General features: G+C 31.7%; 3 protein-coding genes and 1 pseudogene across 9 annotated transcripts in view; 1 reads left to right on the top strand and 3 right to left on the bottom strand.

Annotated features, from left to right (window-relative positions):
* The window catches only part of LOC145938032 (solute carrier family 25 member 32), a 31,604-nt gene extending 9,805 nt beyond the window's left edge, over nucleotides 1-21,799 (bottom strand). The window contains exons 1-4 of one of the 2 annotated variants that reach the window (XM_083041356.1): nucleotides 21,544-21,799; nucleotides 21,372-21,444; nucleotides 20,951-21,216; nucleotides 20,772-20,815 (exon numbers count right to left, since the gene is read on the bottom strand). In XM_083041356.1, coding sequence (XP_082897482.1) covers nucleotides 20,772-20,811 — 40 coding nt within the window. In that variant the 5' untranslated portion in view covers nucleotides 20,812-20,815; nucleotides 20,951-21,216; nucleotides 21,372-21,444; nucleotides 21,544-21,799. Of the gene's footprint in view, nucleotides 1-3,445; nucleotides 3,951-20,771; nucleotides 20,816-20,950; nucleotides 21,217-21,371; nucleotides 21,445-21,543 lie in introns of those variants that run through there. The other variant, XM_083041355.1, reaches the window with a different exon arrangement.
* Nucleotides 5,941-26,098, top strand: LOC145938028 (phospholipid-transporting ATPase IF). 6 transcript variants are annotated; one of them, XM_083041343.1, is made up of 22 exons: nucleotides 5,941-6,101; nucleotides 6,595-6,891; nucleotides 7,336-7,706; nucleotides 9,568-9,746; nucleotides 15,980-16,084; nucleotides 16,324-16,578; nucleotides 16,827-16,976; nucleotides 17,130-17,425; nucleotides 17,630-17,844; nucleotides 18,106-18,392; nucleotides 18,537-18,716; nucleotides 18,869-19,016; nucleotides 19,275-19,417; nucleotides 19,701-19,940; nucleotides 20,274-20,416; nucleotides 22,348-22,507; nucleotides 22,592-22,900; nucleotides 23,226-23,412; nucleotides 23,598-23,743; nucleotides 24,000-24,103; nucleotides 24,222-24,441; nucleotides 25,122-26,098. In XM_083041343.1, the coding sequence occupies exons 4-22, from the start codon at nucleotides 9,627-9,629 to the stop codon at nucleotides 25,173-25,175; spliced, it is 3,462 nt and encodes a 1,153-aa protein (XP_082897469.1). In that variant the 5' UTR covers nucleotides 5,941-6,101; nucleotides 6,595-6,891; nucleotides 7,336-7,706; nucleotides 9,568-9,626; the 3' UTR covers nucleotides 25,176-26,098. The 6 variants fall into 6 exon arrangements, with proteins under 6 accessions (XP_082897469.1, XP_082897470.1, XP_082897472.1 ...); XM_083041344.1 differs by lacking the exon at nucleotides 7,336-7,706; XM_083041346.1 differs by lacking the exon at nucleotides 9,568-9,746.
* LOC145938040 (2-oxoglutarate dehydrogenase complex component E1 pseudogene) lies at nucleotides 10,540-11,063 on the bottom strand (annotated as a pseudogene).
* Nucleotides 15,185-15,729, bottom strand: LOC145938125 (uncharacterized). The gene has a single exon (XM_083041527.1). The coding sequence runs from the start codon at nucleotides 15,605-15,607 to the stop codon at nucleotides 15,185-15,187; it is 423 nt and encodes a 140-aa protein (XP_082897653.1). The 5' UTR covers nucleotides 15,608-15,729.
* Nucleotides 26,099-26,735: the final 637 nt, after the last annotated feature.

Genomic DNA, 26,735 nt, shown 5'->3' with positions numbered 1-26,735 from the left:
CTACCGTTAAAACTACGGAAAATCATCAGCACGACACATTTTCACTAAATGTCGTGCTGGACGTAGATATTAATAATCGATTAAAAATTATTAATTGATGAATATCTGAAATTGCATATATATGCTGAACTTGTGCAGAACTATCGGGAACTCTTCCCGAAAATGATATTATTCAACGCGTTTTAGTACTTTAGAGGGGAAGGTGTCGTGCTAGATTGGCGAAGTTAGCACGACATTTTTTCAATTTTGATTTTTTAATATAAAAAATGCGGAACTTTTTTTAATTTTTATCAGGAACTGTAGAACTATGTAAAGTGCTATAAGAACTCTTACTATTTTTTTTAAATTCGTAAAATGTCGTGCCAACTTCACAGACACCGCTTAAGTGACATTTTCTGTCAATAAATAAATAAAACTCTAATCTTTTTGTTCTTATCATATACATCCTTTGTATCGCCATAATACAGATAACTTAAAGTGCCTTGGCCGTTTCTTTGTCCCTATTTCCGTAAATAGATAAAATCTTTATTCATATAAAGCCGAATTTAATGTAACAATAATATAAATTATAACGATATATGATTATACAAATTTTCTAGTGTTTCTCTCATCAATATTCTATTAATTAAATAATTACATATACATATATAATTATAATAAAATATTAATAAAATATGACTAGAGAATTTCTTAAATCGTCAATCTATCACATGGCAATATTCAAATAATGCGAATAAATTAGAATAGCAGAAAAAGTCTTTTAATTTATCGGCGTAATTAATTATTGATTTATTCTTTCCTTTGCAATTACTTTTAGTATCAAGAATATCACATTGGGAGAACAGTGTCAATATTCCAATATCGAAATTTTATCCGTACAATTAGATATTTCAGCTGTTATATGGATATCCAATTCATTTCAAACGAGATAATGGAAAACGAGGTATTAAAATTTAATCTCAAAAAAATGTAGAATTAAATAATGTAATCCCTTTTATATTGTTTCGCGTAGAATTATCTTAAGATGCAATGCTGTTGTTTAAAAGCAGTTTTATCATTCGCGTAGACAAGTTAATAGGCACTCAGACAGTCGTCATGCGGATATTAAGTATCGTAGAACATTAACCTAGAATGATATCATCATCGAACAAAAAGCTCGCAGAAAAAAACACGTGAAAGTTATCTAATCTAAATCTTATGTATATATAATTATTGTGCCAAATAGCCAGCGAAAAGATAATCGTGAGAATCGTGAAAAGATAATCCGTGCGAGCTCAATAAAAACTGTCGTATCACTATTACGTAAAAATAACGAGATTCATCATGAATGAAATATCACCCATAATATCGACTGTTGACGATAATATACACGTTAAAGCTCAATACCTTAGAAATGTTCTTCGATATTTCTCTCTTAGCTTTAGAGACAAAAAGAAATATGTAGAACGCAATTTGCATGTTTTTTATTCGTCTATTTTAAACGTAAAAGAAATTTAAATATTCTGTTTCTAGATTCATGATGTTTCTGATTCATGATTTATTGTGTATCGATCTCAAGTAACGCAAAATCAAATGTTGCGCGATCGAGAACTTTCCAATTTTAACGTTTTATTTACATACGACGAAAAGTGAAACTCGATACACTTATCGTGATCATGTTTTTAATTTACAGAAACGAATTGATTCATTTACACGAGAGAAAAACATCGGAAAATATCAGCTCAACCTGCAATCTCTACGTTGTTTTTTTAAACTGATTCTTTCTTTTTTTTTAGTGTGGCGATAAATTGTATACGGTCGGCTCGTAAAATTCTACAATCATTGCCTTTACGACAAAAGTCCATCTTATATATCGCAACGCTTCATAAATCAGAATACATAATATTTTGGTCTCTCTCTCTCTCTCTATCTCTCTCTCTCTCTCTCTCTCTCTCTCTCTCTCTCTCTTCTCTTTCCTGTCTCTTAAATAAAAAGAAATTTTATTGCAAAATATTTACTCGTACAAGATAAATTCAATTTATAAACTGACGGATATTATTGTAGTAATGTATAATTTTGAGCAAAAATTTTTTAATTTTTTAAATTATATAAAATAAGTATTAGACTGGAGTTACTTATATTGAACAATATTTTAGTCACACATGATTTAATCTTTAATCTATTCCATTTTCTTTAATTCGCTATCCTTTTTTTCATGTTTAATCTTTTATAGCTTCTAAAAATGACAATAACAAAATTAATTACATACATAGACTATTATATGTTAATCTGGAGATAATTGAAGCTATTTATGAAAATTAATTGGATCTACTTATTTAGTTTAGCAAACTTTATGTCAGATAATATTATTATATAACTAGCTGGTTTTACAATAATAGCATTTGCTAATAATTTTAAAAATGATTTTTAAATATAATATTAAATATAATATTAAATATTCATTAAAATTAACCTTTCTGTGAAACATAAATACTGCTTCCAAATTAATGTTACCAAATATACAAACTGACAATGAGTCAGATTAAAATAAACAATAAAACCTCATTTTGCAAGGATTGCATCTTCCACATGGCTTAGGATTTCAAAAATTAAATGTGATTCATTGCAAATTGATCGAATCTATTAAAATAAGATTAATAATTTCTCTTAAAATAGGGGGGATAATAATTTAAAAAATTAAGTAATCAACGTATAGACAAAGAAAAAAATTGAAAAAGATTTCGGATATATATAAAAAGCATTTTCTACCATTTGCCTAACATATGACATTTTAATTCATACAATCAAATAAATGAAAACGTGAAGTTAAAAAGAAAAGCGTTAATCACGTGCTTCCGGTGAAAGTACAATGATTTTCTACACATTCAATATGCTACCGATTCAGACAAAAAAATTTCAGATATACATAAAAAGCATTTTCTGCCATTTGCCTAACATGTGATATTTTAATTCGTACAGTCTAACAAATGGAAACATGGAGTTAAAAAGAAATACGTTAACCACGTACTTGCGGTGAAAATACAATGATTTTCTGTAGAATGTGTACATTCAGTACGATAGATGATTCAGACAAAAAATCGCCTGTTTAATTTTGCATTTGTCTTTCTTTCTTCAAAAAAATATATGAACGAAGAACGTACGAGCATAGCTAACACGTGACACGTGACGCATCAATAAATTAAATATTTCGAATACTTCAACGTATATTTATACGCAGCGAACGTTTCATGCTTTCTCTCTCGCGATCAATTTCGATGAAAAAGAAAAGCAAGAAAAAAGATTTGTCGGAGACGAAAGACACGCGAGCATACTCGACACACGAGGCAATCGCATAGACCACGTGTTACAATGGTGACGCGGGAGGCGAGACGAGGCGAGATGAGATGAGACAGAGAGAGGGCCGCCATATTTGCGAGCGCGTCACGTCAACGCGCGCGTGACTCACCTGCGAATCGGATCTTGATGAGGTCCAGCGGATGCAACATCAGGGTCGAGACGACGCCGCCTGAGATACCCGCGACGAAGTACTCGTACTTGAAGTTGCTGAGAACGTTGAGCTGGCGCGGCGCGCCCGGCGTACCGCTACCCTTGATCGCCGACATGTTCCACGAGACGTTGCTGCTCCTGCTGTTACTGTCGCTGTCGCTGCTGCTGCCGCTGGCGCTCTCGTGCCGCTCGCCGTTCGCCTTCGTTACCGGTCCGGTCTGTCCAGCGACAATCGTGCTCGCATCCTCGCCAACGTTAGCAATGCGCGCCTCCACTCGGCGGCATATCTCCTGATCCGCGGCAGGCACTGTCGTCGGACTGTCGTAGGGTCACTCGTCCCCGAAACTCCTCCTTTCGCTCTAATGCTGATTTCTTCCACTGGCCGATCGCGATTACGCAATATCCACGAGCCACGTTCCTTCGCCTATGCCGACTGCCGCCATACTGGTCGACCGGGCAGCTGTGAGCGATGGCTCCCAGATAGGAGAGTCTCTACGCATGCGCAGTGACGCAAGTGCTAGCAGACGCCGCCGCGCCGCGCCGTCTCGCTGTCATGCGAGATATTTGATTCTCCTTTATTAGCTCAACTTTCCCCGTCATTTTTTTATTTCTTTCTCTCTTTTCTTTTTCTTCTTCCCTAATGCTTAATTATATATACCTGCTTGACAATCTAAGCTGAATGTGTAATGCGGAATAAAAGAACGAAAAGTAGAATGAATAGTTTAATGGTATTTCCGGTATTTGAACACGTTGCGTCTATAGATGATATATTCGCGCGCATATCATGGCTATTGATTAAAAAGTGTATAGAACTATATTCTCCCTCTTACTGGTTAATATTTAATCTTAAAACACTCATTTTATAAGAGTAAAAACCATGTTAAAAATATTTTTACAATGTACGCGTACAATGCGGATTACAATTTATTAATGTTAATAAATTTGATATACGCACAAAAGTTCTAACTTTTTAATACGATTTAATATCTAGATTTAAATTAATTAATTAAAAATGAATGAAAAATTTATTAGTCTGTTTGAATTTACTTTTACTTAATATTTCTGAAATTATTAGATACTAATAATAAATAAAATATTTCGGCACAATACTGTTGTTCACGTGTTTTTCAGGATTTTTTATTTTTAAAACGGAGAACTATTCTATTAGAATTTTTTTGCATTTTATAGCTTATTTTTTCATTTTTTAAAGAGTTTTAATCATTAAAAGCTATAATTAATTATTTTATAATTTTACTGATTAACGCGCAATATAATTATTGTTTTATGAAACAATAATAAAAGCTATTCCAATTGACCGCTTTTCGCATCTGTCATTATAATTATATGCATGATGAATCAAACATGGATATTGGATCTATGATCCAATTTATTTTTATACGAATTGCGAAATCAAAAATAAGATATACGTCTTTCGCGAAAAATTATAGACAAAATAAAATAGAGCTATAAAAAAGCTATTAAAAATAATCACATTATCACCTCCATTCAATGGAGGATAGCCCAACAATTTGACAAGATTAACGTTCCTCTATCATGTGATATGCTGATATATAATATCCAACAGAGAATAGAATTATAAAGTGGAGAACGATCTCAACCTTGTATGTATTGCTGTATAAACTATGTATTAAAGTATATATAATAAAAATATAAACATAAATTAGATAAAAAATATAAAATAAGAATAAAACTAAAATTAGTTGCGCTCGTGTATTTTTAATAATAATATTGATATGATAAAAGGCCAACTAACGAGCAAAAAGACACACATTGGTTGCTATATATTATCGAGAACTATGACAATTCCACGCCTTCAAACGATGGAACGGTAAGAAGTTCTCCACCTCTCCGTTGAGAAAAAAAGCCGCGGAAAAAACGTCAAAAATTCACAGATGGGAGAGAGGAAAAAAAAGGAAAAAAGCGACGATAGACAGAATATCAGCATTATTTCACTTCTTGCAACCAAATTTATATATAACGCATTAATATATCGTTAAAATGATGATTGTCGCTACAATATTATATAATAGACATTAACATTGAAGAAGACTGCGTACAGTCGAAACGTTTGTTATTATTTTTCTACATAATGTAAAATAGTGAATAAATAATTTACTTGTATAAGATTTATATAATTTTGCTCGTTAGTTGGCCTTTTATCATATCAAAACTATGTATTGTTATATAAACACCGTTTCGTATTATCATGAATACTTTTACTATTTCAATAAATATTCGAAATTTAATTAAAGACGAATCTGTTCCTCATTAAACCGATACGAGTGACCAACGTCGACTGGAAAAATAGGTTTCTTTTGAAAATGGGGATCAGGGTTTTTTTTTATTTTTACATTGGCTCTCTTTTATCTGTCCTGTTCGCGATAGGCGACAGTTCGTACTCATAATCGCTAATGAACGGTATGGAAGTAGGTGCGCAAAATGCTTGATAAGATTTTCTTATCCGTCGTCACGATCGGAGTATTTCAGTATCGGTTTCCCTTGGACGATAGACAGCGAATAATTCGTTTCGCTCACGAGGAAATACCGTCGACCAACAGCAGCGCGCTTAATTGGGAAATAAAAAAACTTTTAAGGTAAGTGAAAGATATACTAATGATCCCCACTGATGAGAACGTATCGATATATCTCGCGCGACGATAGATTATAGAAAATAGCGAGATATTATCATATTAACTGATAACGACAACTATATTTATATTATAATGTTTCAGTTTTGTCTCATATTGATTCATTAATTAATTATATACTGTTTGAAATTTGCTTATTTTTTGAAATTATAATGCTAGTTAAGTTATAATATATAAATATATATATAAAAACTAAAAAATTTGCATTTATACATTTAAAGATAATATCGCGATTCACTTTTGAGATATTATTTTACTGCTGCTAATTAAAGTAATTTTCAAATTTCATTGCTTATTAATATTGCTTTTTTAACTGTGCATATACACATGCATTGTATAAAACTATTATTTACTTACATGTATACAATAAAAATGTATCTCTTTTGTGCATATTTATTTATGAATATTCAAGTGAGTAAATGCGCGAATTTGTTTACAGCACTTCCTGCATGAACAATTTCTTAGACGTTAATCCAGTGGGAAACTGTTGCAACAAGATCAAGAAAATATTAGTAATTAGACTGAAGTGCATATTAATGAATGGCCACACACAGAAGTACATTGTGTGACATTTGAAAAATATATTTAGTGATAGTGAGAATACGCGATTAGTGCATACGATAAAGTGCATATTTCTTATCGGACAAAAGTGTGTAAAGTCAAAGCAGGTAAAGAAGTCCTTTCTTGTTGCTGAAATCGCGTTAGTCACTTTGAGCACCATCAACACAGCGATATGGTAAGACGTATAAGATACATGAGTTTCTTGAAAAATTATTAAAATTTTTGGATAAACATTTAATTTCGCACTATCTTATCTCTGAAGTATTTATTCGTTATCAGACTTTTTCAACATATCATTTAACAAGTAATATCTAAATATCTATCTCTTATCTTTTGCTCGACTATATAAATTATAATTTATTAATAAAATTCGCGAGAGCAAAATGAGATTTTTATTCAAAAATGACGTCGTGGCGTGACATAACATAGCGTTGTACAAACTTCCGATTTAAGACATGATAAACAGTAACAATTCCAGTATAATCAAAGTTTATTCTTCAATGAATAAGACCGCAAAGATTGGAGATACCGAACAAATTTAAGCCGTTCAATGTGATAAAGACGGATTATCAGTATATTTATCAACCGCTCCTTCAGTCTAACGAAACGTTATTTTCAGGATTCGCATAAAACGCGATAAGATTTTTCGCTGAATTTAATTTCTTAGTACGACGCAAAAAATACGCTACAAAAATGCAACAAAAAAAAACAAAAACAATACTATTGTTGTTAGGCTACAGAGGAAACTATTGAAGTCGCGTTTAACGACCGTGGCCTTTGTCCGAGGTGTAAATTTTTTTCTACCGGGGACGGTAACATTATCACTTCCAACTTAATCAACGTTTAGTCCCATGTCGAACATTCACGCAACTCGTGCTTACGAAACGTTTCGCGATAAAAACGTAGAATGTAATGTGGAATTGTTTGAGTAAAAAAAAAATTCTTTCGTGTGCAACGCAAGAAAGTACCGAATATTGTCTGTTGAATTTGGTGAGTCAATTGCGTAAATTTTAAAAAAATCTGTAATCAAAATTAATTTTACGTGATTTTTAGTATTAAAAAAAATAGATAATAATAATCGATAATAGACTATTTAGAAAACTATTTATCGAAAAGCTATTTATAAAAAAAAGAGATATTTATACTCTATCTCTCTAATTTCTCATATTGTACACTCGACGTAATATAATATATGTAAATATCTATTCTCATATAATTTCACGATAAATACTGTTGTTTTTTTCAAAATGAGAAAGTTATTACCACGTTTTTGTGCAATTAATCGAGACTCATCGCTATTGTCATCATACTGTCGTACTCGTTTTTATAAATAATCTTGCTTCCGGTGGCCGGCGCAGCGGAAGCAAGACGACCGCCATACTTCACGTCCTCTAATGAGATTCCCAATGTCAAGGCTATCCTATCTCTCACGTAATAATAAGCACCTTGATTTCTGTGCTCCTCTTGCAGCCACATGATCTGTGCACACACACACACACTTTCGCCATTAGACAAAACAGATGTTTCGAAGTCAATTCGAAAATTGCGTGTTATTATATCAAAAATTTCTCACTTTGGCTCGCGGAAATGTCTTCATTTCCGCCGCGAGAAGGTGATATGGAAAGGGGCAGAGCTGCTCGATTCTAATAATCGCTATTTTATCCTCCAGTTGTCTCTCCTGACGCTCGACGATTAAATCATAATACACTTTCCCGGTACAGAGCAATACTTTTTTCACGTTTCCGGGCTTCACGGAAGGATCCGGTAGAATGTGCTTGAAAGTTGTACCCGGTCCCATCTCCTCGAAACTCGATATTGCCATTGGATGACGTAGCAATGATTTGGGGGCCATAAGGACCTAAATGGCACGGAAGCCATACTTTTGAGTTTGCCAAAATTTAAAATGCTTTATAATATTATAACAAATAATAATCATAGAAATTGGAAATACAAAAATTCTCACGTGCATCATTTTACGAGCGAGTATTTCAAAAAGTATGAGTAAACTGTGAGCTAGGATCGTTTTTTACGATAAAATAAATTCAATATAAAATAATCGAATTCTCAAGAATTGTGTGTGATAAAAATTGAAGGACATTATACCTCACGAAAAAAACGTAAATGACATAAATGATATAATCGTGACTAGATTAATCGCGTTTAAGACGTTAAGAAGGTCTTTTAAAAGGTTTTCTGCTATCACGCTTCATATACGTCGACAAAAGTGGAAGGTATAGATAAAATGACATTTAGAGTTTTAAATATTCAGTATAATCGGAAAACGTTTTTGAAAAACGTTTCATCGATTTTCCGCAATGTGACATCTCGCAAATTGCGCGAAACAATTTCATGTGCTGCTAGCTGAATGTTCAGCATTAATGTTATAAGTCAATATCTACAAAAGTATTGAGATTAGCAAAAAAAAAATATTTGAAGCAAAAGTTGTAAAGTCTTGCAGAAAATATTTAGCAGCTAGTTTTATTACGGTGCTCGTTCTCGTCAAAAATATGGATTGATATCAATTAATCGATTTGTTCAGTTACATTTACAAGACAGATTTCTCATGCGTAACAAAATGTAAAAAAAAAATAAAAAGAAAACTTAAAGTTGTTGAAAAATATTAATCAATTATTAAATAAAATTTATGCAAGTGTCAAGAAAGAGCATATTATTAAATCTCTGTCTTAATCTTACCTTTTATCTTTTTTCGATTCAATCATATATTTTTCCAAACCTAGCAACTTTCGCTTAAAAGCATTTTTTTTTTTTTTTTTTTTTTTTTTCTAAAAAATAGCGATGCTTATATTGCCATCTAAAAAAGACTCGTGACAAAAAACACTATATTATACAGACGAAGACTTAACGAACCAACGGTTTTCGAAACGGCATCAGTATCTGCCGGCGCAGAAGATGAAACAGATTGGCGGGTGTCGAAGGATTGCAGACGATCCAATTTATCTCGAAAAGCTGCCTGGTCATGATCTGCTCGACAGTCTCGCCGGCGGAGGCACCGGGCTCCGTTCCGGGCACGTGAGTACACTCGTCGTCGCACAGCTGAAGAAATCTTTCCAATCTGGCGGACGAATGTTCTGGCCCTTGGGCCTCCATACCGTGCGGCAACAGCAGCACCAATCCCACCTGTCTGCCCCATTTGGCTTGTCCGGAACATAACAGGCAGTCTAGTATGACCTAAAGATCAATTTAGTCCAATGACCAATTGATATACCTATTCTCGATGAAATATCGCGATTTCGGAGAACTAAACGCGATCGAAGATAAATTTTCAGTTGTGCGAAGAGTTTGAAAATTTTACCGAAAATCTAATTAAAATATATTTGAGATTGCAGATTAATCGTTTAAAATTTTTATTAAAAAGAAAGGTACAGTGATAATAATGAGTTACCTGACAGGTATTGGCGAAATCGCCGAACTGTGCTTCCCAGAGTGTAAGAGTGTTGTGATTATACGCAGAATATCCCAACTCGAAACCTTTTCTCATCATTCATTAAATATTAATTATCATAATCTATCATGAATTATCTGTTTCAATTAAACTCCGAGAGGAGTTTGAATTAATCCTAAATTTTAATATCTTCATACTACAATATTTATTTTATTAATAAATATTGCAACTGTATTTTACGCTTGTCTCAAGCTTATAAGCTTGCAGCTCTTTTGAACTTTAACAATTTAATATTTCGCGTTGAATAATTACCTGTATTTAATCATCTATATGTTAATCTAATGTATGAGAAGGCAGATAAACACTTTATCGATAACACGTGAATAAGAAATACGAGAGCGGATCGCGAATATAGATATTGTTATCGTCACATTTAATGACGCAATAACTAACGTTAATCAATTTTTCCTTGAACCTCACTCACCGCATACACCGTATTCCGATAACGACGAATTCGTAACCGTGTACAAAGCTTGCCCGGGAAAAACGTCGTGCAGAATATTCTTATAAATCTTGTCTCTGCTCTGATCGTGAATAATGTGTATACGTTGGGTGAAGGTGCCACGCTCGACATCTTGCCCAGATAGTCTAACGTGATGACCTTCCTTCAACAAACTGAGAAAAGCCAGACATTCTCCCATCGCCCAATCAACTTTCCGAGACTCCATGAGTTTTGCTCGCCTGTCCATCGCTCTGAGAACCTAAGCGCGTGTAAACTTTTACGTGTATTGTTATTTAGATTCATTCAATCACATTAATTAAAAAGAATAAAATTCTAGGCTGAAATTCTATGAATTCAAAAATTTCTGCAAAAATTAATGATAGACGATTTCTAGATAGATAATTTAAATAAGTATGAATAAGAGTGTATTCTTTGAACATCAAAACCCACGATATTTGTATATTTTACAACTAACTTGAACATGCGCCTCGATATCTTTCGGTGGAGTGGATATAGCATTGCATATTGTCTTGATGGTTGTTAAATCGATACCGGTCGGAGGTATTATATGTTTCGGACTCTGATTCGAAAAGAAATCGGTCCAGGGTATATCGTGCCAATCGCTCATCTGCATCGAGCTGATGGTTTGCGCTTTTCTAAACTCTTCCTCGCAATGTCTTATATACTTCTCCGTTTCCTATATCCACAAGGGAAACTGACGTGTATAAAAGACAAGGTCAGAGATAAGGATTAAATAAGCTAATTGCAAAGTTAATTCGAACTTCTTTTACAAAAGCCTCCGTTATCACGCCTTCCTTAAGAAGCTTATTGCTATATATAGAAAGAACACTGGGATGAGCTTTTATGCATTTATACATGAGGGGTTGAGTTATCATTGGCTCGTCCATCTCATTGTGCCCTTGTCTTCGATATCCAACAATGTCCAATACTACATCGTTATGAAAGATGGCCCTGATATAAAATATAAATTTTTTTCCATTTCTTTGAATAATATTCAACTCTTTCTCTTTCAGAATAATTATTCTATTGCAAACAATTTTGCCGCAGTAATATAGATAACTTGCCGAATAATTTAGATAATTTTTCCTCAGATAATATTTTCTAAAAAATTCATTATTTACTTTTGTAGCCTTTTCAATGTATAATATAAAACGTGTTGCCACTTGAGCTTCAAACAAATATTTATAGTAATAAATTAATAATAATAATAAATTTTATATTCTGTAATTAAAAAAATGCTTTAATAAAAAAATGCTTTAATAAAATTTGGCTCTATAAAGATTTCGCTGTCCTCTCATTTTTTTTAAGTTCTATTTGTCAAAAATTTTTCGAATTTTAATATTTAAATTCTCCTCCAATTTCGGTAACGTTTCGACTAAGAAAGCGATCTTTCATTAATAGACAATGTGATAAAGATTAAAATTAAAAATTATTTATATCGCGATTTACCGATATTCGCCGGCCACCTTAGTGCAGTAAGTCACTAAATCGGGATCATCGGCATGTATGTGAAAAATAGGAGCATTAACAACGCGAGCTACATCCGTACAGTGCGCACTAGATCGAGAGTATCTTGGATCGGTTGTAAAACCAATCTAAAATCAAATTTATAAATATTTAAAAACAAATTATCTAAAAATGTGTGCTAATCTCTACATACATATATAATTATTTAAAATTTAATATTTTGTTAATTATTTTATAATTTTTTAAAATTAGAATTTAACATTAATTAAGAATGATCATCTAAATTTAAATAATTTAAAATTAATGCAAAATTAAAGAGAGATAATACAAAATATTGATATAAATATTACACATATTTCTATTATGTATATATTCTAATTATATATTTAAATATTATCTATTTTATCAATATTAATTTAATACTTTAGTTTAACTTATTGTTAGTATTTTATTCTTCCCGACTAAAAAAGGAATAATTAAAGAATAAAATTTGATTTATTATTTGGTTAAAATAAGATTAGAATTTTCTGATTAATATTTGTGAAATTATCTCTAAAAAAAAATGTCGTTATTGATCCCTACTTGATTGTTAATTACGATATGCATGACGCCACCCGTCGTATATTCCGGTAAATTAGTGAGATGCATTGTTTCGTAAACGACACCTTGACCAGCAAAAGCGGCATCGCCATGAACTAGAATAGCTAATGATCTCTTCCCCTCTAAGGAAACCCAGTTTATTTTATGAAAGATGCTATCGTCGATTATATATATATAGTTGATTATGCATTCGCATCGATACATACGTTTAGCGTCAACTTTCTCGACTTGTTCGGCGCGCACTCGACCGACTATAACTGGATCGATCGCTTCCAAATGAGAGGAATTTGCCATTATAGCAAGAAGTACTTTTTTTTTAGTTCTACAAATCGACATAAATAAACAACGATATAACAAATGTCGCTAATTTTACTTCGAGACTTAAAAAATAAACGAAAAAAAAAAAAAAAACAGAGATTTAAAAACTGATGCACGACATAGCCACATATTAACACTGTAAATCAATTTTACATAATATGGTTTCCTATAGTTTCCTTTCACCTCTCCAATAATTTTTCCGAATACGTCCCGAGATGATATTTGACATCACCAGAACCGAATCCCTCCAGTGCAATCGGATTAAACTGAGTGAACACCTGACTCATCGGTTTCGAGCATATGTTTACCAAAGTATTCAGACGACCGCGATGTGCCATTCCAATTACTATAGTTTCCACTCCTAGCAAATATATCATTCGTAAAAGCTTAAGAATATAGAATAGCTTCAGATTCGATTAAGACAATTTTGATAATTTGTTTATCACCATTTAGCGCCGATGTTTCTACACATTCCGCCATGGCCGGTATAAACGATTCGCAACCTTCTAATCCGAATCTCTTCTCTGTTCCATATTTTTTCGCTAGAAAATTTTCGAAACTCACGGCTCTCATAATATTCATCCAGATCCACTTCCGGTGTTCCGCGGGCAATTCCCAGGCGCCCGGTATTTCAAACTTTTCCCTCAACCAATCTAACTGATAAAACGCATGTTCAATATATTTCATAACTCTATGCGACATATTCTTCCTATGACCTAAGAACTCTCAAATATCGCCTATGTATCTCTAATCATAAAATTATTTCTATTAATTTGATTACAAAAATGAGAAATTCTTTGATTAAATATGATAACTAAAATCTTCGCATTCTCGTAATACAACCTGAACAATTCTTTTTTAAAAAGTTAAAGTTTCTCCTTCCTTTCTCAACTTTAATATATATTTTTGATTCATATGTTCGTATTAATTGCAGAGCTAAAATTTTATTTTCAACTTCATCTGCATATATGTATATAAAAACTTACTATCGTATACATATAAGATATCACAATAATATATAATAATTTCTCAATCTAATCTGTTATCACACAGATATTTATACTGTCGCGAGATATCGCGCGTTCGAGTATAAAATGTATACTTTCGCAGAAATATATCCCAGGAGAGTGAAATTCTAATCTGACGCGCGTACCGTACTGAGATCATGAATGTACGTGTATTCTAGACCCAGATGACCGCAATAGATTTTATTGAGTCTCATCAGTATCTCTCGCAATGGTAAACTCCTTTTCTCGCCACCGATAACAGTTAGAGAGGCGAGAGGGAATTCTCTGTTCATGTCCGCTTCCGTCATGCCTTTGAGATGCTGTCGCACCACAATCTCCGGTGGCAAATTTGCAGTACCCTGCAACTTCGCCGACTCCGGATTCTGTATGCCCAACGGATCTGTGTCGGCTATAAGATGACCACGTGCCTTGAGTGAATAAAATAAGTCTCAAGTCTTAATATTGTATAATATTGTACAAAAAACCTGTATATACAACGCATGTTTGCGAATTTTAAGCAAGAAGGGATTTACTTGATAAGCGCGGATCGTGGCATTTATATCAAGTGCACTGATTATAAATTGATCCCCCTGCATCTGATCACTGTCCGATTTCCCCTGAATTTCCTGGGATTTTTTCGGCAACAATGGTGCTATTAAGCATTCGAGAAAATTGTGTATGATTGTGTATGTATGTACATGTATATATGATTGATGAGTTAGACAGATTAGTTAGTTTATCGAAACAATTTACAAAATATATGTATTTAACTATTGTTAAGATAATTAAGAAATATATATTCAAATTTAAATAATTTACAATTATATTGAATTTTAACAAATTAATAAATATAAATTAATAAAATATTATTACATTATTGTATAATATTTTTAATCTTTTTCTTTATCAAATCTCTGTTACTATAAATTAAACGTAAAAGTTACACGTTGAACAATAACATGAACATAAGATCCTAATATTATAATAACATTTTTTTAGACAGATGAAAAGAAATCTTTAAAATATAATTTATTATTCCACATTATATATAAATTACGATAAAATCGAAATCAATATTATATTTATCTGTTGATTTTAATATCACTTATTCTGGCCGCAACTACTCGAAAACAATCTCATCATATAGCTCTCAAATAGAACTCAAAACAGACTCACTATTCGATTGTCCTCCTTCTAAGTCCGATGACGTTAACTTAGAGGACGAACTGACGCGAATCGAGTTGGATTTATCACGAAAATCCTTCGAGCTTTTGGTGTGGATCAATTTGAAATACAAATCCCATGAGGAGCTCACGGATTTCTGGTCCTCGAGCCATGCCTTGTACATGTAATCCAAGTACTGGCTGTTATTCATGTTAAGCACGTTGTCCTTCCTATCACCATTGTTACTGTCACGTTCGCGGCTTGTTAAGTTCTTGTGAAATTGCTTCATAATGGATTTAGGAAATTTCTTGTGTTTAGGATTTTTCCAATGCCGATAACGTCCGAATTGCTGATATAAACATGACGTAACGAATTGTATACTTTGATAAGGTTGTAGTTTCGTATACATTGCCCCTCATTTATAACTGCAGCACAGACGAGTGCCAGAGTTGAGCGCAAATGAGCAAATTTGGAAATTTTATTTCGCGAGCAAATCAAACAAACAGATAATTTTTTTTATACACGGTATTACTTTACGTCATTGTGACTTTCGATCGCGATTAATTTTCGACTTCTAAGACCCGCATTCACGGTTGTAATTAGAATTCGCGATTAACCTTTGTTTCCGGATGAGAACAGGACTTGAAATCAAGTTCACGTCTCTCGCTGTAATATTGCAATCATTAGAAATTGCAATCAAAGCGTAGTTTATATTGCGTATGAATTTTTTAAAATTTATTTATGTGATAAATATTTCTTTTTTTTTTGTGTTTATATATAGGGTGCTACATCATCAGTACTTAACGATCACAGAGTCGTGAATATTAATCCTACAAACGATCCATTAGAAACACATTTTACCAGCAATCGTGTCAAATCGCATAAGGTATATTTTTCGCGTGCTTTCTCTTTTTTATATTTTACTTTAAAATATTCAATATTTTTTAAAAATATATTCAGATTCTATTTAAAAAATATTATAGCATTTTAACGTTGTGATATCTTAAAATGATTATCGTTATTTCTAAAATGTTTACATAGATATCTAAAAATATGTAGCGATAATATTATATTGTGTGTGTGTGTGTAGCGATATTAATCATATATTATCTCTGTAATCTACAGTACACAATATGGAACTTCATTCCAAAGAATTTCTTCGAGCAGTTCCGACGAATAGCGAATTGTTATTTCCTGCTAACGACACTAATCACGATTTCAATAGAGTCACCCATTTCGCCCGTAACCAACGCACTGCCTTTATCATTCGTTATTCTCGTGACCGCCTGTAAACAGGGATATGAAGATTATTTACGCTACAAGACGGATCAACGAGATAATCGGAGATCTGTTAATGTTATCCGCAACAAATGTACGCAGGTTCGTTGCACACGCTAAATTGCATTTACGTTAAATGTTTCATATTTTAAGCGCTTCATTAATATTTTAATACAATTGAAAAAATATTAAATATTTATTTTATTAAATGTTTTAATGCAATTTCCTGAAATTTTTATGATTTTCGAGTTAATGATAAAATATGGAAAATATTTCTAACGATTGAAATTTTCATGTTAATATGTGCTGTTATGTTTTATGTATGTAAATAATATATCATATATTTACAGGATATATATTGCGAACAAATAGTGGTAGGTGATTTTGTAAAAGTCTCTCGAGACGAGGACGTGCCATGTGATATCGTTCTACTTTATAGCGAGACTCCGGGATGTTGTTATGTCACGACATCCAATCTCGACGGAGAAACAAATCTAAAGGTGATCCAAGCTAATCCTGGATCTATTTAAAGAGTAGACCGCACATATTTTTATTTTTTCTCTAACAATTACTTATAATGCAACCAACAGTCTTTTTAATTTTTTAATTAACATATTTGTGATTATTAATTTAAAAGATTATAATTCTTTTAGACGTTACAAGTTCCAAAAGTGGTCTCGAAGATGCCGCTTTCGCATATAGTAGCTATGGAAGCGACGATTACATGTCAACATCCTCTGGCAAATCTTTATACCTTCCACGGCAAACTTGAGATTAATAGTGGCAGTGAAATATTAAACGGGCATCTGACGATAGATAATCTCTTATTGCGTGGATCGAGGCTAAAAGACACCGAATATGTGGTTGGTTGTGCAGTTTATACTGGAGAGGACACAAAATTGTCACTCAATTCAAAGATAGTCAGCAATAAATTCTCAATCGCCGAGAAGTAATTATTCGAGCTTTTTTTACTTATATGTATAAAACAACTGATATTACTATTTGCTTTCGCTAAATCTGCTTGCATTTTTGCTATCACAAATGTCACATTATGTATCAAGAATAGCTTAAATTATATTTATAAGAAATATTATTTTATTTATATTTTATTTAATAGAAATTTATACTTATTCAAATATTATATCATTTGCAGATCTATCAATAAATATCTTATTATATATGTCGTAATACTTTTGATTGAAGTATTAGCATGTACTATGTTGAAGCTGTACGTTGAATCATATGAAAAATGGGACAGTTATCTGGGTCTATTGCCTGCAATCAATTTTTTCACGTTGATTACGGATATTATGAGCTTTCTTCTCTTATTCAATTACATCGTACCGATATCATTATATGTCACTGTTGGTGAGACATTTCTATTTGCATAGTTCGTTTTGTGTCTTAAGCTTTTTATCTTAACATAAAAGCCTTTCTTTGTTAACAAAATTATTTAAATCTCGGTATAAAATCTCAAATGACTTTCTATCTCTATTTTTTCTTTCTCTCTCTCTCTCTCTCTCTCTCTCTGAAACATTCTAAATACGCAAAAACATATATTTATAAAATGCATTAAAATTAAAATTTCATAACAATGTCATCAATAAAGATTTGTCTGTACTTTTTCAGAATTACAAAAGTTCTTCGGTTCCTTTTTTTTCGGCTGGGACTTGGACATATACGATGCGGACAGGGATCAGCCTGCACTCGCCAACTCGTCAGACTTGAACGAGGAGCTTGGCCAAGTTGAATATTTGTTTACTGATAAAACTGGCACGCTCACTGAAAATTTGATGGTGTTCAGACGTTGCTCGATCGATGGCAATGTGTACATGGAAAAAGATTGCGACGGAAATCTATATCTATTGCCACCAAGCGGAAACGAAGAGGAAGCTGTCAAACTAACGTCATGGGAGGTAAATCCGCGCGTAAAAAAAGAAAATAATATATTCGCGTTATTATTATTTATAATAAATATTTATAATAAAATATTAATTTAAATATTATTACTATAATTCTCATTATTACTAATATAATATTGAAATTACGCCATTGTGTAGGAGAATATCTGGCATTTCATGATAAGTATATCACTGTGTCACGTGGTTCAAATCGCGCCGCCGAGCCAACGTCCCGAAATCGTAGCCAAGCGCACTTTATTCCGCGAAAGCTTCAGATTGAAAAAAATCACGAGGGTCAACAGTTCGTTGATGATGCATCCAGATTTACCTCAATATCAGGTAAAAATAGCTCGCGTACACAAATATCAAGTTTGTGTTACCGCACTTTTCTGTTTATCCAATGCTAATGTTTATCTACAACGAAGTGTAAACAGTGTGGATGCGATTAACTTCATATAAAGATATGTACAAACACGTGTAACATATGGCAGGCAGCATCGGCAGACGAGAAGGCGCTGGTGGAGGCAAGTGCCAGATGCGGTGTTATTTTTCAGAAGGATACTAATGAGGAAATACACATCCAGATCAACAAAAACGTATTAGTTTTTCAGAAACTGGAGATACTAGAATTCACTTCTGGTACGTATTTGCAAAATCAGAATAAATCAGAATTGACTACAATAATTTATAAATATCATTTAAATATCACGCATATAATAAAATAATTATTAAAATAATTATCACTCAAATTATCATTGAGACCAAACATTATTCATAAACTACACAATTAATCATAAAAAAGAATTTAATTATTTGCATTTATAATTAAATTTTAAGAAAATGTTAAGAAGAAAGGGATAAATATTGTTATAATATTATGTATCTTGACACATACAGAACGAAAGAGAATGTCGATCATAGTGAAAGATTCTGCAAACGATATCTGGCTGTATTGCAAGGGTGCGGATTCGGCTGTTCTTCCATTAATCGTTGAGGGAAAGATTCGAGAAACTTCCCTTCATGTTTCCGATTTCTCCATGGTATGTTGTTTAGTAGTAATTGCAAATTGATAAGTACATTAATTGATTTGTGAATAATACACAATATGAAATCAATCCAATTTAGAAATTAATCCATCTGATTGCAAATAAATATTTAACATTTTTTAGGAGCTTTAATATTATATTATAGAGTATAATACATATAGTTGTGTGTGTGTTTTTATTTTTTCAAATTAAACAAATTTTATACTATATGTACATATATCTATGCATATTATAAAATCTATCTTTCTCTTTATTAAAATTTCTCTATTTTTTTCAGAGAGGTTTGCGAACATTAGTTATAGCGTACAAGAAGATGGAGAAATCTGAGTACGATAGGCTGTCGCAAAACATCGAACAAGCCAGACAAATAATCGGGACAGAGAGAGAAATGCATATGACACGTGCGTATAATCTTATGGAGAACGGACTCACCTTACTCGGAGTAACCGCAGTGGAAGATCGTCTACAGGATAATGTGCAAGAAACTTTAGAATGCTTACGAGTCGCGGGAATCAAAGTTAGTCTTTATACAAATCATTAATCGTTTTTATACAAATCATCAAACTATTACTATTCAAAACTTTTAAATCACTTATTAGTTTTGTCAGCTAGTCATTGAATTTTAAAATTATAATATTCTTTTCTAAGTTGTATATCCTCAAAAGTATAATTTTATATATATTTTATTTATTTTATTATATTTAATTTTTATTTTACAAAGACAAATACATTAAATATGTATATATGTGTTTCTCAAATTAAAAAAAAATATTTTGGAAGATATAAAGTTAATTAAAATAATTAACTTCGAAAAAAGTATTATTCAAATCTGCGAATCTTTATTGTTTAGATATGGGTACTAACGGGAGATAAAGCAGAAACTGCAGAGAACATTGCTTTTCTCTGTGGCCATTTTAAAAAGGGTACCGGAGTTTTAAGACTAATGGAGGAGACCTCAGGGCAATCCTGTTTCCTAATTCTTACTACTTTCGAGTAAGTGTGCAGCTTGTACGTTTGAAATTTTACTTTCTCTTCACGTCAATTGTATTATTTACTTAACTATTCATATTATTCAGTTATCAGCTGATTAATAATAGCTGATATTAATCGAATTTAAAGTATTATAACATATTATTTTATTTAATTTTATTTTAAACAAACTGTCAAACTACTAACTCTCGCGATGAAAGCCTCTCGATGCTACGAATATAACGCACAATGCAAATCGAGATAGTCAATAAGCATCGCGGAAAAGATGCAACAATACTTGCGAGAATAGACATGCCTTTTTTAGAAAGAGATGTTATAATACTTTCAACTCGATCGAAATAAACAATTTCTCACTCACCGATACCTGCAAATGCGGAGTTGTAGTACACAGCACACATTGATCTGAAAACAAAATATTCAAATGATGTATATATATGTGTGTGTATGGGGAAGGGGTGTGTGTGTGTACAGGGTGTTTTGAAAGTCTGGAATATCTCAATGCAGTTTAGAAAAAAAGTTTTTAAGTATTTTGCATACCTCACAGTTGCCCCGCTGTTGCCAGATGCCTCCCCGGGCCTCCTCCTCCTCTCTGGTCCATGGTAGCACTCACGACATTCGCGAAAACACGAATAATTACGATCGCCCGACACTTTACACGGCACTCCCGACACGTGAATCGCACGTGTATTTCGCGTACATTGCGCAATGAAAAAAAACGATACGAAAACTAAAATCGCACGAATCAACGTCCGTTCGACACTTAAGAATCTCGCAGTCAAACTCGCGCGCAAGTCAAATGTTTCCTGTAACAAATAAAAAAAGAAATATATATATATATATATATATATATATATATATAGAGAGAGAGAGAGAGAGAGAGAGAGAGAGAGAGAGAGAGATACTTAAACAAAAATTATGTTTCTTAAAAGAAATGTTATTATATAATTATTTTGCTTACCTCACACTTATCTCAGTGTCGCCCGATGGCTCCCCGGGCCTCCTTCTCCTCCTTTCCTATTACAAAAGCTTACCTGTAATAACAAATAAAATACATATATATATAGAATACTTAAACAAATGTAACAAAAATGATATATTTCTTAAAAGAAATATATATTTATTTTGCATACCTTACAGTTGCCCCGCTGTTGCCCGATGCCTTCCCGGGCCTCCTCCTCCTCTCTTGGTCCATGGTAGCACTCGCGAAAACACGAATAATTACGATCGCCCGACACTTTACATGACACTCCCGACACGCGAAACTTTACACGGCATTCCCGACGCGACGCGTATTTCGCGTACATTGCGCAATGAGAAATAACGATATGCGAAAACTAATCGCGCGAATCAACGTCCGTTCGAGACCTGAGAATCTCGCAGCCAAACTCGCGCGCAGCTTATCAGCAATGCTACCTGTAACAAATAAAATTAAATAAAATATTAATATTTTAATTTTTATAACATAATCACAAATATTAATCAAATTAAAAAAAAATTGATATAAAACTATCATTCTTTTAATAAAATCGAAGAATGGCGCGCGTTTGTGTTGTCTAGTCTATCAAAAAATCTATACTTAATTAATACATAAATAATTTTTCATAAAAATGAAAGTAGTGAAAATGTCGCTAATTAAAGCGGTGACAAAATTTCATCAAAGGTCAATGAGTATTTCACTGATTTCAGTGAAAACACTCACACTTTGTTGCTTTATCTATATATATTTTTCTGATTATGGCAGTATAAGATTTTACTGAAAATCAGCTATTATTATTGATTCTTTTTAGTGAGATGTCATTGTTATGACTAATGACTTGTTATATATGACTTATGACTAAAACTAAAACCATTATTGCTTATCAATAATGTACTAATTTCATTTAAGAAAATAGAATATATTAATCCTATACATAGAATTTTGTTTCTTTTTATAGCCGCAAAATAAAATTGGAACCACATAAGCAGTACGGTTTGATAATAGATGGTACGAGCATAGCAGCGACTTTACGAAATTGTCCCGGATTATTGAAATCCGTCGGAATGGCCTGTGAAGCAGTTGTCTGCTGCAGATTGACGCCGTTGCAAAAGAGCGAGGTTCGATTACCCGATATAAATATTTAATATATCATAAAAAAATATATAAAAAATATAAAAAATGTAACCGATACACCTGCGCAGATTGTGCATCTGATAAAAACTGCACGGAGTCGGCCACACACCGCGGCCATCGGCGATGGCGGAAACGACGTCTCGATGATACAGGAAGCTCATGTGGGAATCGGAATATTAGGAAAAGAAGGTCGCCAGGCATCAATATCCGCCGACTTCGCCTTCACAAAGTTTATGTATCTAAAGAAAGCATTGTTGGTGCACGGCCACTGGTATTATCTGCGCATCACCATCCTGATGCAATATTTCTTCTATAAAAACGTGGTATTCATAACGCCGCAGGTGCTATTCGGCATTCACAGCGGTTTCTCCACACAGGTGAATAATAATAATAATAATAATAATGTCTTGTTTTCGTTCTATCAAAAAATGCATGCAAATCCTCGGTGTTTTGTATTCTTACGTTACGCGAATAAATTATATCTTCCCCCTTTCGCATATTACACGTATTTTTACTTGGTACTTTTAATAGATCTCTTTAAAACATGTCGACGACTTTCTTTACGATTTGTGGATTAATAAATAAAATTATTACATTTTATTTTTGTTATAATTTTGTTATAAATTTTGATAATTTAAAAATAATATGCCATATAAAAGGCCAAATAATAATATACATATATTATTCTGTATATTTTTATAGGAACTTTATGACAGTGTATTTCTAATGTGTTTTAACTTGATATTCACGTCGCTACCAATATTGCTATACGGATTATTGGAACAGGATCACAGTGCGAAAAAACTTATGCGACATCCATACTTGTATAAACTTAATAAAAACAATTACTTAATGTCGAAAAAACAGTTCATAGTATGGATGCTTTTAGGTCTGTATATACAAAGTTTAATAATTGTCTTTTCTTTAGCTGATATAAAAATTATTTTGATTAAATAAATACAATAGAAACTTAATTTATAAACATTATTTTATATCTCGTGGCATTTTATTTTTTTACGAAAATAGCGCAAGACATCGATAGATACTAATTTTCTTCCTATTATTTTTTTTTAGGATTATGGCATACAGGGGTAACATATTTTATAATATATGCTATCTCATACATCAATCCGACATATTTGTACGATAATACACCAGTTGACCATTGGACTTATAGTACATGCATTTTTCACATAGTTACTTTGCTAGCGAATCTACAGGTATGTAATAATAGTGCCGTTATATATGTAGATTAAAATCGTTAATCTTAATAATTTTAATTCAGATTTAAAAAACGGACGATTAAGAGAGTGTTTTATATGCTTCATACGTCATGTATAAGAAAAAATTTTATTTTTTTAACATTTATTTTAACGGTTGAAATTTTTTAATTGAACTATCTTTCGAATCAACGATCCTAAAGTCATAATAAATAATATAATCACGCATCATTGATAATGATCAAATATATTTCAGATCTTGTTGCGTAGCACATATTGGACATTCCCATTAGTTCTAAGCGTAATACTTTCCGAATTAATATTTTTGCTAAGCGCATTTTGCTATTCGGTTATAAATGTGTAAGTAAATCCATGTTATCGGAAAAGTTATGATAATTAATAATTATAGATCATATTTAAGAAATATAAAAATATAATTTCTATCTAGAAATTGTTATATACAATCGTGTTTTTCTAGGAAATACGATGGCGACATGTTTGGGGTCTTTGAGAGATTATTAATGTCGCCCTCGTTCTGGTTAATTACCATAATTGCCATTATTGTTTGCTTAACACCTGATTATTTATTACTTACGAATGACACTTACAGACCAATGAAAATTCTACGGAGAAATGAAGAACCTTCACAAACTTTCAATTGTAGTGACGACGACAGCGAACGCAGTTCATCGCAAATGGTAAAAATAATAATAAAAATATTTATTAAAATTTAATTCTTACTTCTTTTTTTTTTAAGTTTTTGTTCACAAGATCATAAGCTAAGTCACTTGTTATTTGACCTGCATGCATCCAATTTCTTAAATGTAATATTTAATTCAGTAATTTTTTTTTTAAAGACTGATTAAAATAGATTACTTATGTATACACAGTGCGTTTACCAAGTTTTAGAACTAAATTAATTAAAAATAATAAATTTCAAAAAAGTACGGAATTTCTGTTTAGTCTTCAATAAACATAATCTCCTCCTAGTGCTTCCTATCGATTGGCCTACAGCTTCTAAATGCCTTTTGGAATTCTTGTATATCTGTTTTGAGAATGCTGTGTAATTCACTCGTCACATTTTTCTGGATAGTTGAAATAGAAACAAAATTATGTCCCTTCAATTGCGATTTCACTTTAGAAAAATAATCAACAGGTGCCAAATCTGACGAATGAGAGGGAATATCTCAAATCAGTAATTTCTTACGATACTATTTTGAGATTTATTATTTTTAATTAGTAATAGTTCTAAAACTTTGTGAACGCACTGTGCATATGTATATTCATTATCTCATTTATTTTACTTAGGACTTAGGAAATTAGTTAAGTAAGTTGAGAAATATTTGCAATGTCATTAAAGAAAGTAATTTTTTACCAGGGACACCGCATGTTTCCATGGAGAGGAAGTCTATCGCTTCAAAAAACGGAATGATATGCTAAGAAGACTGTCGCTTCGAGCACCTTAGTATTATTCATGTAAACAAAAAAATCTAATGAATATTTCAGCATCTTATTTACGATTCCTTTCATGTCAACAGTATAATAATTTAAGTTGCTGATATGACTGATTATATTACAATTATCAAATAAACTTAGCGATTAACTGGCAAAATCAGTCAAAGGCTCCGACATAAATTACAAGATTAATTATACCGCTATTAATAGAATCACTTTTTTCATTTTTATAATCTTTAAAGCCTGTAAATTTATTTATATATTTTTTTTCTATATATATTTATTAATAAAATATAAAAACATGATAATAACAAAGCAGGAGAAAACGCTTTTGCAAGTATTAAATTAAACATAATCCTTATAAATTATTACGAGCATGTAAAGGCCATCGCAATAAAGATACTAGTCGTTATAATTAAGTTTTGTATACAAAGATAAATAACGAGATATACACACACGCAAACATACATTATAACGGCACACGCAATACAAGACATACATATATAAATGATCATTACAAAAAAATAGATAAATAATCATTATTTAAGAAAATGAATAAATAATCATATTTACGACTATATTTACTACTTTACGACACACATTATCTGCACAAGCCTATAAAATATATAAGTTTGACTGAATCAGCGAATTCTTAATGAGTTCTGTTTTTCAAAAAACACAAATATTTATAATCAAATTATTTTAGAAGAAAGGTTCGCGAAGAATAAGCAATCGAGTTTATATGGCATCTCTATTATAACGATGTTATGTTAAATCAATATATTGTCTTTGTAATAGTTACAATATGAAAAATTGAATGCGACTTATAAAGAGCGTAATTTATTGTAATTTCTTCCCGATACACTGTTCCGATAAATTGTATATTTTGTGATATAAATGGTTTTTAAGTAATACTTAATGTATAATTTTATGGATTGTATATAGTATATACGATATAAAAATAATATGATTCGATATATAAAAAATATGAAATATGCCTTATGATCAATGATCAATGTATGTAGTGTATATATGTGTACGTTGCGCGTATAATTTAATACATATAAGAAAAAATATACCAATTTTTACTTACACACTATCTGCCTTTACTTGAAGAGTATATTAATGATGTAAATAAATATATATACATTAAATAAATGTACTGCAGTTTTTATTTCCAGTGAAACTTAATAAAATTTCTTTTAAATAAACTCTACTAATATTAGTAATATATATTAACTATGTTATTATTTTTTTCTTCAAATCAATCAATGTTAATAATAGATATATTGGCACTTATCACAATAATTATACAAAAATATACGTTTCAATAATCTCATTGAGTAAAATTTTTTTTTTCTTTTATGTACTTTTGTTTGAGGCATAATCGTTATATTTTATATGTTTGAACATATATAAAATATCGTTATTTTATATATGTTTTTTCATTAATTATGATATCTCCTTTAATTAAATAAATATTATTAGTATAGTAAATATATATTATTACGTTCTATCCTCTGCCTAAAAAAAATGT

This window comes from Prenolepis imparis, unplaced genomic scaffold (assembly GCF_030444845.1).
Source record: "Prenolepis imparis isolate NDT839.2.m4 unplaced genomic scaffold, iyPreImpa1.0 SCAF_7, whole genome shotgun sequence".
NCBI classification, from domain to species: Eukaryota; Metazoa; Arthropoda; class Insecta; order Hymenoptera; family Formicidae; genus Prenolepis; species Prenolepis imparis.
Note: the sequence above shows the minus strand (reverse complement) of the source record. Positions and strands in the feature narration are given on the sequence as shown.